The 13225-nt window shown below is 44.0% G+C and overlaps 1 protein-coding gene across 3 annotated transcripts in view; it reads left to right on the top strand.

Moving 5' to 3' along the window:
- LOC139365285 (myotubularin-related protein 11-like) overlaps positions 1 to 10644 on the top strand; it is a 33507-nt gene extending 22863 nt beyond the window's left edge. For all 3 annotated transcript variants that reach the window (XM_071102798.1, XM_071102797.1, XM_071102796.1), the window contains exons 7-17: positions 1132 to 1279; positions 1506 to 1593; positions 2004 to 2092; positions 2470 to 2594; positions 4542 to 4620; positions 5091 to 5161; positions 6232 to 6404; positions 6570 to 6740; positions 7046 to 7264; positions 7802 to 8128; positions 8453 to 10644. In XM_071102798.1, the coding sequence (XP_070958899.1) occupies positions 1132 to 1279; positions 1506 to 1593; positions 2004 to 2092; positions 2470 to 2594; positions 4542 to 4620; positions 5091 to 5161; positions 6232 to 6404; positions 6570 to 6740; positions 7046 to 7264; positions 7802 to 8128; positions 8453 to 8887 (1925 nt within the window). In that variant the 3' untranslated portion in view covers positions 8888 to 10644. The remainder of the gene's footprint in view (positions 1 to 1131; positions 1280 to 1505; positions 1594 to 2003; positions 2093 to 2469; positions 2595 to 4541; positions 4621 to 5090; positions 5162 to 6231; positions 6405 to 6569; positions 6741 to 7045; positions 7265 to 7801; positions 8129 to 8452) is intronic.
- Positions 10645 to 13225: the final 2581 nt, after the last annotated feature.

Genomic DNA, 13225 nt, shown 5'->3' with positions numbered 1-13225 from the left:
GCAGGCAGGCCCTTGATAAAATCTCAAGCTTACAGGTATTCTCTCTGGCTCTCAAATATCCCCCCAAAATAAAGAACATGCTGTTTTTTATACAGTGCACTGAAGCTCTTCACATATTGAAAGCATTAGAGGGGTTTGTTAGACATACAAGTTAGAAACTGTCTTACTGTATTTTATTTGTATTACATGGTAAAAAGGTTGGATCTTTATGTCATCAAACATTTCAAAAAATATATGATACTGATATATATATATATATATATATATATATCTCAACTGAAAGTTACAGGTGCAGACACAAAATATAAAACATGTAGCTGCCAACTAAGAAGTAACTTGGTTTTCACCATTACAGTGAATATCTGACTGGACAGAACATACTGTATGCAGAAACATGAGCCACTACTATACACCATGCTAATATGTAATGCTATTCAATGCTACGGTATGCTACACTGGCCAGGATACATCCAGATAGCTCTTAGGCAGTTCTAATGTTAAGCTATCTGAAACCTCACCCTGCTGAACCCTGTTAAAGGTTCAAGTGTGGTCAGGATGTGTTCAGTTCAGGTCTATACACCAAACAACTGCAAACCCCTGACCTACAACCATTCTATTCTAGCTGAATAGAATAGCATTAAAGATACACTATACAGAAATCACTCAGCCCTTTCCTGGTTGCTAAAATTCTAATAGTTCCCCTAATTACAATTTATGTGACAAAACAAGCAAGTATCGGGGCCAGAATCATTGTACCATGTAAACCGCTGTGAAATATATTTTCCATAACCAAAAATCTAGTATTTTCAGCTGTTTGAAGTTGGTGTACAAAACCCAAAGTAGAAGACAAACAAACAAAACTTAAGAACGGAAACCATAGAAATGGCACACATAGAACAGATCTACCGTTTCCTATACTTGCTTTTAATGAGAACGACAGATCTATAACACGCATTTCTATGTGAATTTCGCCAGGTTGTCCAAAAAGTGACATAATGCAGCTTTAAACTTGATATTAAAATGTATTAATAGTGATACACATCAAATCAGCATAACCAATGTTTCAGTGTGGCAAGGAAAGCTTCTCTCAAGGAAAGCTAAACTTCTCCACCACCCCCTCTCCTCCCCCAGAGATGAAGCAGTTTCTAAGCAACCGTAGGCGTGACGCCCAGATGAACTGGTTTGATAGTTTGTCGGACTGGGAGCAGGAGCTGGAGAGGACCGGGGCTTGCGGCTGGAGGGTCAGCTCTGTCAATGACCGCTTTGAGATGTCCACCAGGTAGCCTATACACCCACCACCTGACGCTTCCTGGTGGTTCACCTGTATGGAACTTTATTAGTGGAAAATATAAAATACATGATATAGTTTCCCACTCTGGTCCTGTTGGTGTTGGGCTGTAACAGAAGCCTGCTCACACTGTGCTCCTGGTGTATAGTCAGTATCCTAGCCTAAATTCCCATTGAACTTGCAATGGTTAATGTAATTTTCTCCTATTTCATGTCAGTCTGCCCAAGTTCAACGTGGTCCCTCAGAAAGTTCTAGACACTGAGCTGAAGAAGACCTTTGCCCACTTCAACGAGGGACGCATTCCTGTAAGTAGAACTCTACCACTCATCAATATCAGTCATTCCTGTAAGTAGAACTCTACCACTCATCAATCAGTCAATCTTGTAAATAGAAGTCTACCACTCATTAATATCAGTCAATCCTGTAAGTAGAAGTCTACCACTCATCAATATCAGTCAATCCTGTAAGTAGAAGTCTACCACTCATCAATATCAGTCAATCCTGTAAGTAGAAGTCTACCACTCATCAATATCAGTCAATCCTGTAAGTAGAACTCTACCACTCATCATATGACCCCACAATATCAGTCATGTCAGAAAACTCAGTTAAAATCTCATGCCCTGGTCACTAAGAACTCATACAGGGATTTCAGAGCAAAAAAACATTACTATTGTGATCACGTTGTGTCTAAATCTGTGTGACTGTTGTCGTCCAGCGCTGGTGTTGGCGACATCCTCGGGGCAGTGACCTGCTACGGATGGCCAGCTTCCAGAACAACATCTACCATGAGAAGGATGACATCAGGTGTGTGTGCGTGTTTGTGTGTGTGTGTGTGTGTGTGTGAGAGAGAGAGAGACAGAGGAAGATAGAGAGAGATTAACATAGTAATACTGTTGTTGTTTGTTTTTATGCCAAAGGCTATTGCTTCACAGCAGAATTTTTAAGTCAAAACTAACCTGTAATCATGTACATGTTACCCGGCCATTCTTGAGATGGGACAGGCTAGCAGGCGATCGTTGAATGCTATTCCTTGTGCATGTCTGAGACAGCGCTTAGACTGGGGGCAAGACAGTTTACTAGCCCTGGGCTATGGTTACAAAGTAATGGAATGTGACATGTCTAATCACAGAGAATAATGCTAAAGGGTCCCTGTCTGTCTGTTCTGTGGGGTGTAACTGTAGGAACTTGGAGTTGATCCTGTTTGGGGGCCAGTCTCTATGTGTGGTGGTGGAGCTGGGAGATGAGATGCCTTCACCCACAGACATACAGCTGGCACACACCCGCCTACGGGCTCTGTGTCTGGGAGGTCAGTACAAATCATCTGCACTTTTTGGAAAGACTAGTGTATTAGTATGTGTTTTAATGTACCTGACAAAGTCCCACACTGGATAAAATGTTTGTCAAAATGTTGCTACAGTGCATTTAAACATAGGAGTGTATTCGGTTTTCGTTTCACATGATAGCCTGATAGACATTTGATTGGGGTTGCCAGTTTCACATGATAGCCTGATAGACATTTGATTGGGGTTGCCAGTTTCACATGATAGCCTGATAGACATTTGATTGGGGTTGCCAGTTTCACACGATAGCCTGATAGACATTTGATTTGGGTTGCCAGTTTCACATGATAGCCTGATAGACATTTGATTGGGGTTGCCAGTTTCACATGATAGCCTGATAGACATTTGATTGGGGTTGCCAGTTTCACATGATAGCCTGATAGACATTTGATTGGGGTTGCCAGTTTCACACGATAGCCTGATAGACATTTGATTTGGGTTGCCAGTTTCACATGATAGCCTGATAGACATTTGATTGGGGTTGCCAGTTTCACATGATAGCCTGATAGACATTTGATTGGGGTTGCCAGTTTCATTGGCAAGCCCTCCCCTTGCCTCTCCCGTGCCGTCTTTTTTATTTGTTGACAAATGAATTCGCTTTAGCACAGGTTTTACACCGCATCTATGGAGGGGCACTCTAGCCCTGAGGGACAGTGGGCATGCAGATTTTATAGAGGACTTAAAGTGGTGTTAATCTGTTTCCATGTGCTTCCCATTACAATGCTACTGAGACAGAGATGGTAGGTTAGTAGAGATCACATTCAGATGACAAGACCCCAGACACCAATTTACCTCCTGAAATTACAGATTTGGATTCAGTTAGATCCTCAATAAATCAATGTATACCTTCTCATATAAGCGTACACCAGTGTTGTAAAAATACTTCAAAGTACTACTTAAGTAGATTTTTGGGGTATCTGTACTTTACTTTATTGTTTATATTTGTGGCAACTTTTACTTTTACTCCACTACATTCCTAAGAAAATAATGGAGTAAAAAGTACATTATTTTCTTAGGCTATTTATTTATGGATAGCCAGGGGCACAGTTCAACACTCAAACATAATTTACAAATTAAGCATTTGTGTTTAGTGAGACTGTCAGATAAGAGGCAGTAGGGATGACCAGGGCTGTTCTCTTGATAAGTCTTCCCTGTACTGACACCCAAAAGTACTCGTTACATTTTGAACGCTTAGCGGGACAGGGAAATTGTCTACCAAGCAAAGACTTATAGATTACCTGGATCCAGTGGGTTTGGCAACGAATATGTAGCATTATGCAAATTATAAGATATGTGAGCACCATGTGATGGTGGCGTGTTTTTCCTGACTCTTCTTCCTGTATGCTGTGAGAAGTCAAAAAAGCTATGAGAGACTGTTTATCTAAACTAGGAGACAACTAGTTTCCTAGACAACACCCTCTCTGTTGTGCTGATGTGGAGTTCACATTGTCAAGGCAGGGCACACCACAGGCCACTGATTCCCATGGCTCACACATTGCCAACACAATGCTCACATTGTTTGGTTTATTGTGTGAAGTTAGTAGACATAAAATAGTCATCTGTAGCACAGTTAATTATATGCTTCCGGTCTTTAATTGACACACTTTCCATAAGGCTGATGGATTTGGATAGACAACAACCACACAAATCTATGAGCCTCACTCATCATGTCATGTTTGAACTACCTTAACAATTGTGAAATATTTTTTTGAAGACTTAAACAATATGTTTTCAGAAGATATGTATTTACAACCAAACCCATTTGATATGTAGAGCTATGGATCTTATTTAAAGATTTCAGGTGCAATAGTATATCTTAAAACTTGTCAAATCCACACCCTAATTTATGTACAATAAGGCTCCTTCGACAAAAACATGAACAAGGTTTCTTTGTCTTCTGTGTTGGTCCACAGACATCTCCACATCTGTGTCTGTGCCAGATGACAAATGGCTGTCTACGCTGGAGAGCACCCATTGGCTAGACTACACCAGGTGAGAGGAACTGATTGGCTTCTCATCAAAGCAATAAATCATCTGTAATAAATGTGCTGGGCCTACATTGATTTGGTTGATTTGTTTATGTCTACCTAGTAATGATAGTGAATAGCCTGTAGTTCAATGTTGATGTAGTATGAATGTACCATTATAGCACATTAGCCTAGCCCTGGTTGAATATGTGGCTTTATTGTGTTACATTAGCTGTAAGCAGATTTGGAATGCTCTAACATACCTTTAGCATGAGGCTATAATAGGCCTACATACATGGATGTTGAATGTAGCTCTCATATATTCAATAAGTGTTGGAGCTTGTTATATCTACACAGTAGACCAAGACCTAGTGCATAGCTTTTTTACAGGCTTACACACGTGGATGTTGAAGCATCTATGTGCTGAAACTAGCTATAACTGTGATAGTAGCATAGCGTTAGCCTGATTAGCATGCTGCTCTGCTCCCACCCCAGGTGTTGTCTGAGGAAAGCTGCTGAGGTGGCCTGTCTGCTCCGCGGAGGTCACCTGACCGTGGTGCTTCAAGGTGAGTCCCGTGTCGAGGGACAAGCAGTACCGAATATTCAATCCGTTCATTTATTATTCACGCTGCGTCCCTCATTAAAGCGACATTAGGGCTTACCCTGAAGGAGACTCGTACTTTAGAAGCACTACTCTACCAGGACACTAATACAGCAGGTGGTAAGTCTATTGTGTCTGGTGAGGTTGTGTTATGATAGTGTACCATATTGTCATGCTGACTGGCTCACTTAGTTGTGGAAGTTTACTGTAGTGTGTTGGAAGTTCAAGGTGGGTGCCAGTCTGTCTGTTTCTGTTTTATCCAGCTTGTGGTTGTCTTGCCACACAAGGCAAGGACGTAGCGAACTAGTGATGTTGAACATAAATAGTCTGGCACCCAGGCTGGAGACCACAGCCTTGGAGAGATAAGTGTAATATTACAGTCTATTATGAGAGAGAACAGTCTTATGGCAAAGCTACAGACGTTCTTGACTAAGTACAATTATGTTCATACATTATTATTACATGACTCCTTGTACTGACACATATAATTGGGCTGTGAGAGTCCGTCCTAGTCTGTTGATACCGAAGGTAGCTACCACAGACTGAAAAGTCAACAGAACTCTGTATCACATGAACAATGGCTGCTACTGCTCTGTGATTTCCCTTCCCCCCCTCCATATGAGTTGTGTTGCCTGGCCAGCCTCAAGTGGGCTTTTTGGAGAAGAGGGTTGCATATCACCCCCCTAAAACCACAGAGCTGACAGTGTACTGAACACAAGTAAATGACTGGAGAAATTACCCAATGGCATTTTTAGACAGGCCCAGCCAACATTAGAAAAAACCTGCCAACCAGATGTGGGGATTTGGGAGTTCTGTGAGGATTTGGGGGGGGGGGCACTTTTTGTGAGAATGAAAGGGCTGATGTGAGACTCTGGCATTTAGATTGTCATGTTGTGTTGTTTTTTATACAAGGCATCTTCTCAAATCTTTTATTTTGTGGATACTTCTCTGATATCTGAACCCTGAATATGTGTTCTGTTACTGTATTCAGTTACAAATGATTATTGATGGTCTATTTCCTCCTGTTGTGTGCAGAGGCGGAAGACCGGGACATGACCTGTGTGGTGTCCAGTCTGGTCCAGGTGATGTGTGACCCCCACTGCAGGACCAAGGTGGGCTTCCAGGGTCTGGTGCAGAAGGAGTGGGTGATGGCCGGACACCGCTTCCTCAGCCGCATCAACTACCACAGGGACAGCGACAAGGAAGAGGTGAGAGGATAAGCTGTTACCTATCAGTCAACTCGCCTATCAATGGTCATGGAGGAAAAAGGGCAAGGAAATTAAACTATTTGCATTAGGACACAGCGTTTAATGCCAGTCATTTGTCTGTGGTGATCTCACATCTTTCTTAACCCTGTGTTTTGTCCCCACTAGGCACCAGTGTTCCTGCTCTTCCTGGACTGTGTGTGGCAGCTGTGGGTCCAGTACCCGTCCCGCTTCCAGCTGACAGGGGACTTCCTGCTGGCCCTCCATGACAGCTTCCACCTGCCCCTCTTCAGCAGTTTTCTGGCCAACTGCCACAGGGAGAGGTGCAAACGCTCACAGGTAGGCCACTGTTCAGCAACACCACCGCTAATGATGAAGCTGTAGTACTAAACAAGATACACTGTAGGTATGCTACCCTAGGCTAACATGGAAAAAGTTGGAAATAACTGTTTCAAAGTCGTAATTCTGTAAACCATCTTAGATTAAAGCGGATGATTTGCGAGACGAGTCCACATCATTTTCAATCCCACACATGCATCAGCTCAGATTGTCTTCAACGATAACTCTTGAATGAGCTCAGATTGAATCAGACGAATCACTGTTCTCTCACCTCTTCTTCCTCCATCCCTTCCTGTCTCTCCCAGAACCTATCCCAGAGTTACACTCCAGTGAACGGCTGGAGAGATGTGGTACCCAGGGGCTCCTTCCCGGACCCCTCAGACCCCCCTCTGCCCCCTGTGTGGGACTGGGCTCTGCAGTACAGCAGCCAGAGACGGGAAGGTTTCACCCAGCCAGGGTCTCTGCCCGCCCTGCCACAGCCCCTATTCAACGGCAACCTCAACACCAACCCTGAGGCACACAGGGTAGGAGAGAGAGGATGTTGTTATGGGGGATACAGCCAGGCGCAACGAGTGTGAAAAGGACAATGTAAATGCAAATCATGCATTTGATCATTCATGTTAGAGTGCTTAGTAACTCTATTGCTATTTTAATGAGCTATTGTCTTACAAAAGCAACCCCGCTCACACACACACAAACACACAAATATGAATGGCCATGATGAGGGAAGAGCACAAGCCCACTGCACCTCCGTGTGGTAGGTCTCAGTATTGCAACATGCTTAATAATATGTTTATTTTAATTTAACCTTTATTTAACTATGCAAGTCAGTTAAGAACAAATTCTTATTTACAGTGACGGTCTAAAAACAATGGGTTAACTGCCTTGTTCAGGGGCAGTACAACAGATTTTTACCTTGTCAGCTCGGGGGTTTGAGCCAGCCAGCTTTCGGTTACTGGCCCAGCGCTGCCGCCCTTAAGGTACATAAGGGATATTTAAACGTATTAATCTCCATCTATCTCTTTCTCCCTATTTCTCTCTTCTCTCCCTCCCTTTCTCAGCTGAGTGACAGCGCACCAGGCTCTGTGTTCCTGCTCTCCAGGGGATCCTTCTCTTGCTCTGCTAACCTCCTGCCCTGGCGCAGCGGAGGGGGCTCAGGCGTCTATCGGAAGAGCCACCGGAGAGGGGGGTCCACCTCAGAGAACCTGCCGGGCCTGGAGAGGCTTCTAAAGGCCTGGGCCCTCACAGAGCTCCCCCAGGGCCACACCACCACCATATCGGGTCTCCAGGTGCCCCTGGACCCCTATGAGCCTCTGCTGCCCTTGCTCCTGGGGCCCTGCTTAGGTGTGTGGAGAGACTGCTACCTCCGTGGGGCTCTTCATGCTCAGGTACATAGGAAGGAGGATCATTCTCACTACTATACAGAGCCTAGAACACTGTTACCATGGGGATGTTTATAATAGCCTACTCTACTGGTATGTGGGTGGGAGATCAAAATAAACTTTGAACTCGGTATCTGAAAAAGGATTTCAACTAGAGGTATTGCATAAAAAATATAGTAAGAAATCGAAATTAATATTTTTATACGTTGTACTGGACAAGCTTCTAATTTTTGCTGGTCACATCAGAAACTACAATTAGTTCCTCATGGATGGCTGTAGTCATGATGGTGTCATAAACTAACAGAAACCCTGGCCATATTGTGTCCTCAGGCGTTCTCCCACCCCATCTCCTCATCCACCCAGCACCCAGTGGAACAGCTAGCCTGGGAGGTCCAGCAGCTTAGAGACAAGCTGGCATTGGCCTCCAGCCCCACTAACACAGTCCCAGCCAAGACACAGGAGCCCCGTCAGACAGACTCCAACCTCAACCAGAACACCAACAATAGCACCTTCCTCTTCCCAGCCTGCAGACACCCTGGGCCGGTTGTCTCCAGAACCACGCCCCCTATCTTGAACCTCCAACCCATGGTTCCTCCAGTTTCCTCTGCCCCTCTATCTAGACCTGGCCCCAGAGACAGCAGCAAGCACACATTCCTATTTGGCCACCCATCCTCTTCAGAGGCCCGTCCAGACCAGCGTTACTACCCCGCGCCCAATAATAATGCCAAGCTGCCCAAGAGCAACGGTCCTTCACTGGGTTCCTGAGCTCTGGGTGTCCGCTGTTAGCACAAATGGTACAAACTCTTCCTCCTGGCTCAGCACTCTAGAACCTATACACACCCTCCAAGACTCTATTTCCTTCCCCGACACCTGATCTCTGGGTGGAACCTGATGTGATTTTCCTGTCAAGGCCTGTTTGAGGGGCTTTGAGGCCATAACAAGACGAGGAGAGTCATGTACTGAGCAGGGAGGAGAGACTAAACTGCAGTAATAATGCATTTAGCAGTGCAAAGCACAAATAGTATTTGAAATGTTTCTGAAAGATTGTACTTCTATTGATCAGACTTCAGCTGTTTTTAGAATCATGATTTCAGCTGAGTGACAACCTTCATTCTTGACCAGACAGCTATAATAGGACAGTTGTCCTGACTCTTCGCTCCTTTTGAGTGACAACCCCCAGTTCCAAAACCAACTCAGCCTTGAGAGGGAAAATACAGAGAGCTGTTCACCAAGTAAACACTAGGGACAGACATTGGCGACACAAAAAAACATGCAGTTGTAACTCCAGGCATTTTGTCCAGTAAATTTGATCTGGAATTTAGGGCACTGGAGCTATTTTGATACTGTTCCCATATCTTTATACTTGCATGCATGCTAGTAGTGAACTCCGTATCATAACCCTGTTTTTCAGAATATGGCCATGGTCAGTTAATATTGCTGTAAGTGTGCATGATTGAGGTAAAAGTGCTATTATTTCTATGGTCTGTGCATCTCTATTGAGAGTTCGAAGTATTATTGACCAACTTTAGTTGCGTATGAATTTCAGAATATTTAACGATACATTCTTAAGTGGTCGTGACCAAGATGAGTATTACTCTCCCCCCCCCCCCCTTATGGTGTCATTGTGCAAACCATAAGTTCTGATGGTTCATATTTATAATTTCCTTTTATTTGGTTCTTCTAGATGTAGCTTCTTTTAAGGTAAGCTACTTTTTTTTTTAAATAGTGTATTTTTTCCACGACTTGTCCTGACTGCTAGTTTCGTATGCAGCTAGCATTCAGGTCAAGGACTTCTAAATGCGTCATTTCATTCAAAGCCCAGTGAGCTATTGGGACTGGGCTTCTCAGTCCAGCCAGATTGTTGTTTGCATGATGTGGATATTAAGCAGCAAATACACTGGCATGATTTCCATATACTGTAACACTCTTCAGACTACAGGGATGTACTGTGTGTTTATACAAAACTAGCATTTACATGCAGAGAAGTACTTGTATTCTGTGACATAGGATGAAAAGGTTTCTGGCTGGCATACAATGTATTTCTCACTGAAATGTCTCATGTTTATTATGAAATATAAAGGCTGAAGGTGGTTATATATATATATGACTTACATTGGTGTACATCATCACTCTTGCATTACCTACAGTCATTCCTATGCCTCAGTACGAGAGCATTTTGAATTATTCAAGGGCTGTAAATATTCATTGTTGAATATCACAGCACACTGTTTGATATCAGTTACTGAATATCAGGTTGTTTGAGTTTTTGGATTTGATGCCAGTACATTTGCTCTTGTCTTCTATGGAAAAAACACACGGCCATCACATTCCCTAATGGCATTGGCTATTCAAAGAGAAAATGAAAGTCCCCTTTTGCATGAAGCCCTACTTCCTGTATCTATACACTATTATATATTTAAATGTTTTGGTACGAATGACAAAATGATTTGCCAGATGTACATATTTTTTTGTATCAGCATGTTAGGATCCTGATTAATAAACTGTATTATAAGTTCATAAAATCTTTGCTTTCAAGTTTCAAAGTTTATACGCCACGTGCACAACAGTACAGTTAAATTCTTACCTTGAGAGCTCTTTCCAAAAATGCAATGAAAGTAATACACAGTAGATGATAGAATAAAAAAATACAAACCTCAAGAACAATGATGAGAGCTAAAGAACATGGGAATGCAAGTATTTACAGTATTCAATGTGCAGGGGTACTGAAGTGGTTGAGGTGTGTTTACATGAAAAGTGACTGGTAGGATAGACATGTAAACAGGAGTAATTAGTGACCAGTAGCAGGATAAATACTAATGGTAATGGAAATCAATGGACAGCAGCGTAATGGAGTAATATATCAAATCAGTCATCATTTTAGCATAGATTGTGTCAGTGGGTAGAGTAGAGACCTGTGAATGGGCAGTCATTGTGCATTGTCTGTGGGAGAAGGAAAGCATTTTTTATTTTACCTTTATTTAACCAGTAGGCCAGTTGAGAACAAGTTCTCATTTACAACTGCGACCTGACCAAGATAAAGCAAAGCAGTGCGAAAAAAACAACAGTTATACATGGCTTAAAGTATGGTACAGTCAATAACACAATAGAAAAATCTGTATAGTGTGTGCAAATGAAGTAATGAGGTAAGGCAATAAATAGGCCAATAGTGGTGAAGTAAATACAATTTAGCAATTTACACTGGAGTGATATATGTGCAGATTAGGATGTGCAAGTAGAAATACTGGTGTGCAAAAGAGCAGAAAAACTAAAACAAATATGGGGATGAGGTAGGTAGTTGGTTGGATGGGCTATTTACAGATGGGCTGTGTACAGCTGCTGCAATCGGTAAGCTGCTCTGACAGCTGATGCTTAAAGTTAGTGAGGGAGATATAGGTCTCCAACTTCAGTGATTTTTGCAATTCGTTTCAGTCATTGGCAGCAGAGAACTGGAAGGAAAGGTGACCAAAGGAGGTGTTGGCTTTGGGGATGACCAGTTAGTCTTATGGCCAGGGGATAGAAGCTGTTTCGGACTCTGGGCCTTGAAGCACCTGTACCGCCTGCCAGACGGAGCATGGAAAACAGTCCATGTCTCTGGTGGCAGTAGTCTTTGGCAAGTATTCAGCCATTCTCAGATACCGCCTGGCATGTGCGTCTTGGATGGATGGGAGCTCGCCGCCAGTGATGCGCTGGGCTGGCCGCACCACCCTCTGTAGGGCCTTCCAGTTGCAGGCAGTGCAATTGCCATACAAGATGGTGATACAGTGGTGCAGCCATACCAGATGCAGCCATACCAGATGCTCTCAATGGTGCATCTGTAAAAGTTTGAGGGGCCATGTCAAATCGTTTTAGCCTTCTGAGGGAGAAGAGGCGTTGCTGACCATATTATGTCCTTAGTGATGTGGACAGAGAGGAAATTGAAGCTCTTGACCCTCTTCACTGCGGCCACGTCGATGTGGATGGGGGTGTGCACGATCAGCTCCTTGGTCTTGCTGACTTTGAGGGAGAGGTGTTGTCCTGGCACCACCCTGCCAGTTCTCTGACAACCTCCCTGTTAGCTGGTTGTCTTGAAACTCCAGGCTAACCGGCAGGGGCCGCAGAGATGCATCTGTACAGGCCCACCTCTGTGTGGACACGTCCTGGCAGCCATCAACCACTGCTCTGCTGCCTTGTGGGTTAGTCTGGTACGACAAAGGCTAGGGGAGCACACCCTGAGAGAAAAGTAGCGTGCTGGCGGTGAGCGGTAGGTGGGGATCTGGCAGCCTCCTGCAGCTGTGGAAGATACCGGACATCCTGGGTTTTCCTCCTTGCCACTGGAATTCACCTACCTACAGTGACGCAGTGCTGTTGGGGATTGTGCACCATCAGTGGCACTTTAAATAACTTCCTTTGCGCAGGTATCCACTTCTGACCTCGGTGAAGTCATCAACCAGAAACCGGACTAAAGTCTGCTGGCATTGGGGTGTCTGGTGACAGGGGCAGGAGTGAATGCACCGGGATCCCTTAATTAGACCAATGCACGCCAGCGGCACAGGACTATTATTCTCGCCAGCAGTTAGGACTTGAGTGGCAGCTTTTCTTGACAGACCCCTGTGTGACTGAGCAGCCCTATTTAGGAACCACACTGCTCACCCAAGCTGGGAAGAGGCCTAGAAAAGCTGGTCTAAAAATTGCCCACTCGCTCCATCCTGGATAGGCTACCGCACCTATCGGGAGTTCCACTCAGCAGTCAAAAAATACTAACGAAAATAATTCCCCTGAAACTGGCGACATGGAACATCCAAACTCTTTTGGACACTGATGATAATAGCGATAGACCCTATCAGAGAACAGCTTTGATTTGTGCAGAACTAAGGCGCTAGCATTTCGCTACACTCGCATTAACATCTGCTAACCATGTGTATGTGACAAATAAAATTTGATTTGACATCATTGACACCCGAGACCAGGTTCCTGGATGAAGGTTCCCTGAAAGAGGAGGGAGAAGGCTACACCTTCTTTTGGAAAGTTACTCTCCAGGTGGACAACATCAGCATGGTGTGGGACTGGCAATTAAGAACAGCCTTTTACCCAGCCTCACCGAAACACATGTCGGCATAAGTGAAA

The sequence above is a fragment of the Oncorhynchus clarkii genome, chromosome 2 (assembly GCF_045791955.1).
Source record: "Oncorhynchus clarkii lewisi isolate Uvic-CL-2024 chromosome 2, UVic_Ocla_1.0, whole genome shotgun sequence".
Lineage (NCBI taxonomy): Eukaryota > Metazoa > Chordata > Actinopteri > Salmoniformes > Salmonidae > Oncorhynchus > Oncorhynchus clarkii.
Note: the sequence above shows the minus strand (reverse complement) of the source record. Positions and strands in the feature narration are given on the sequence as shown.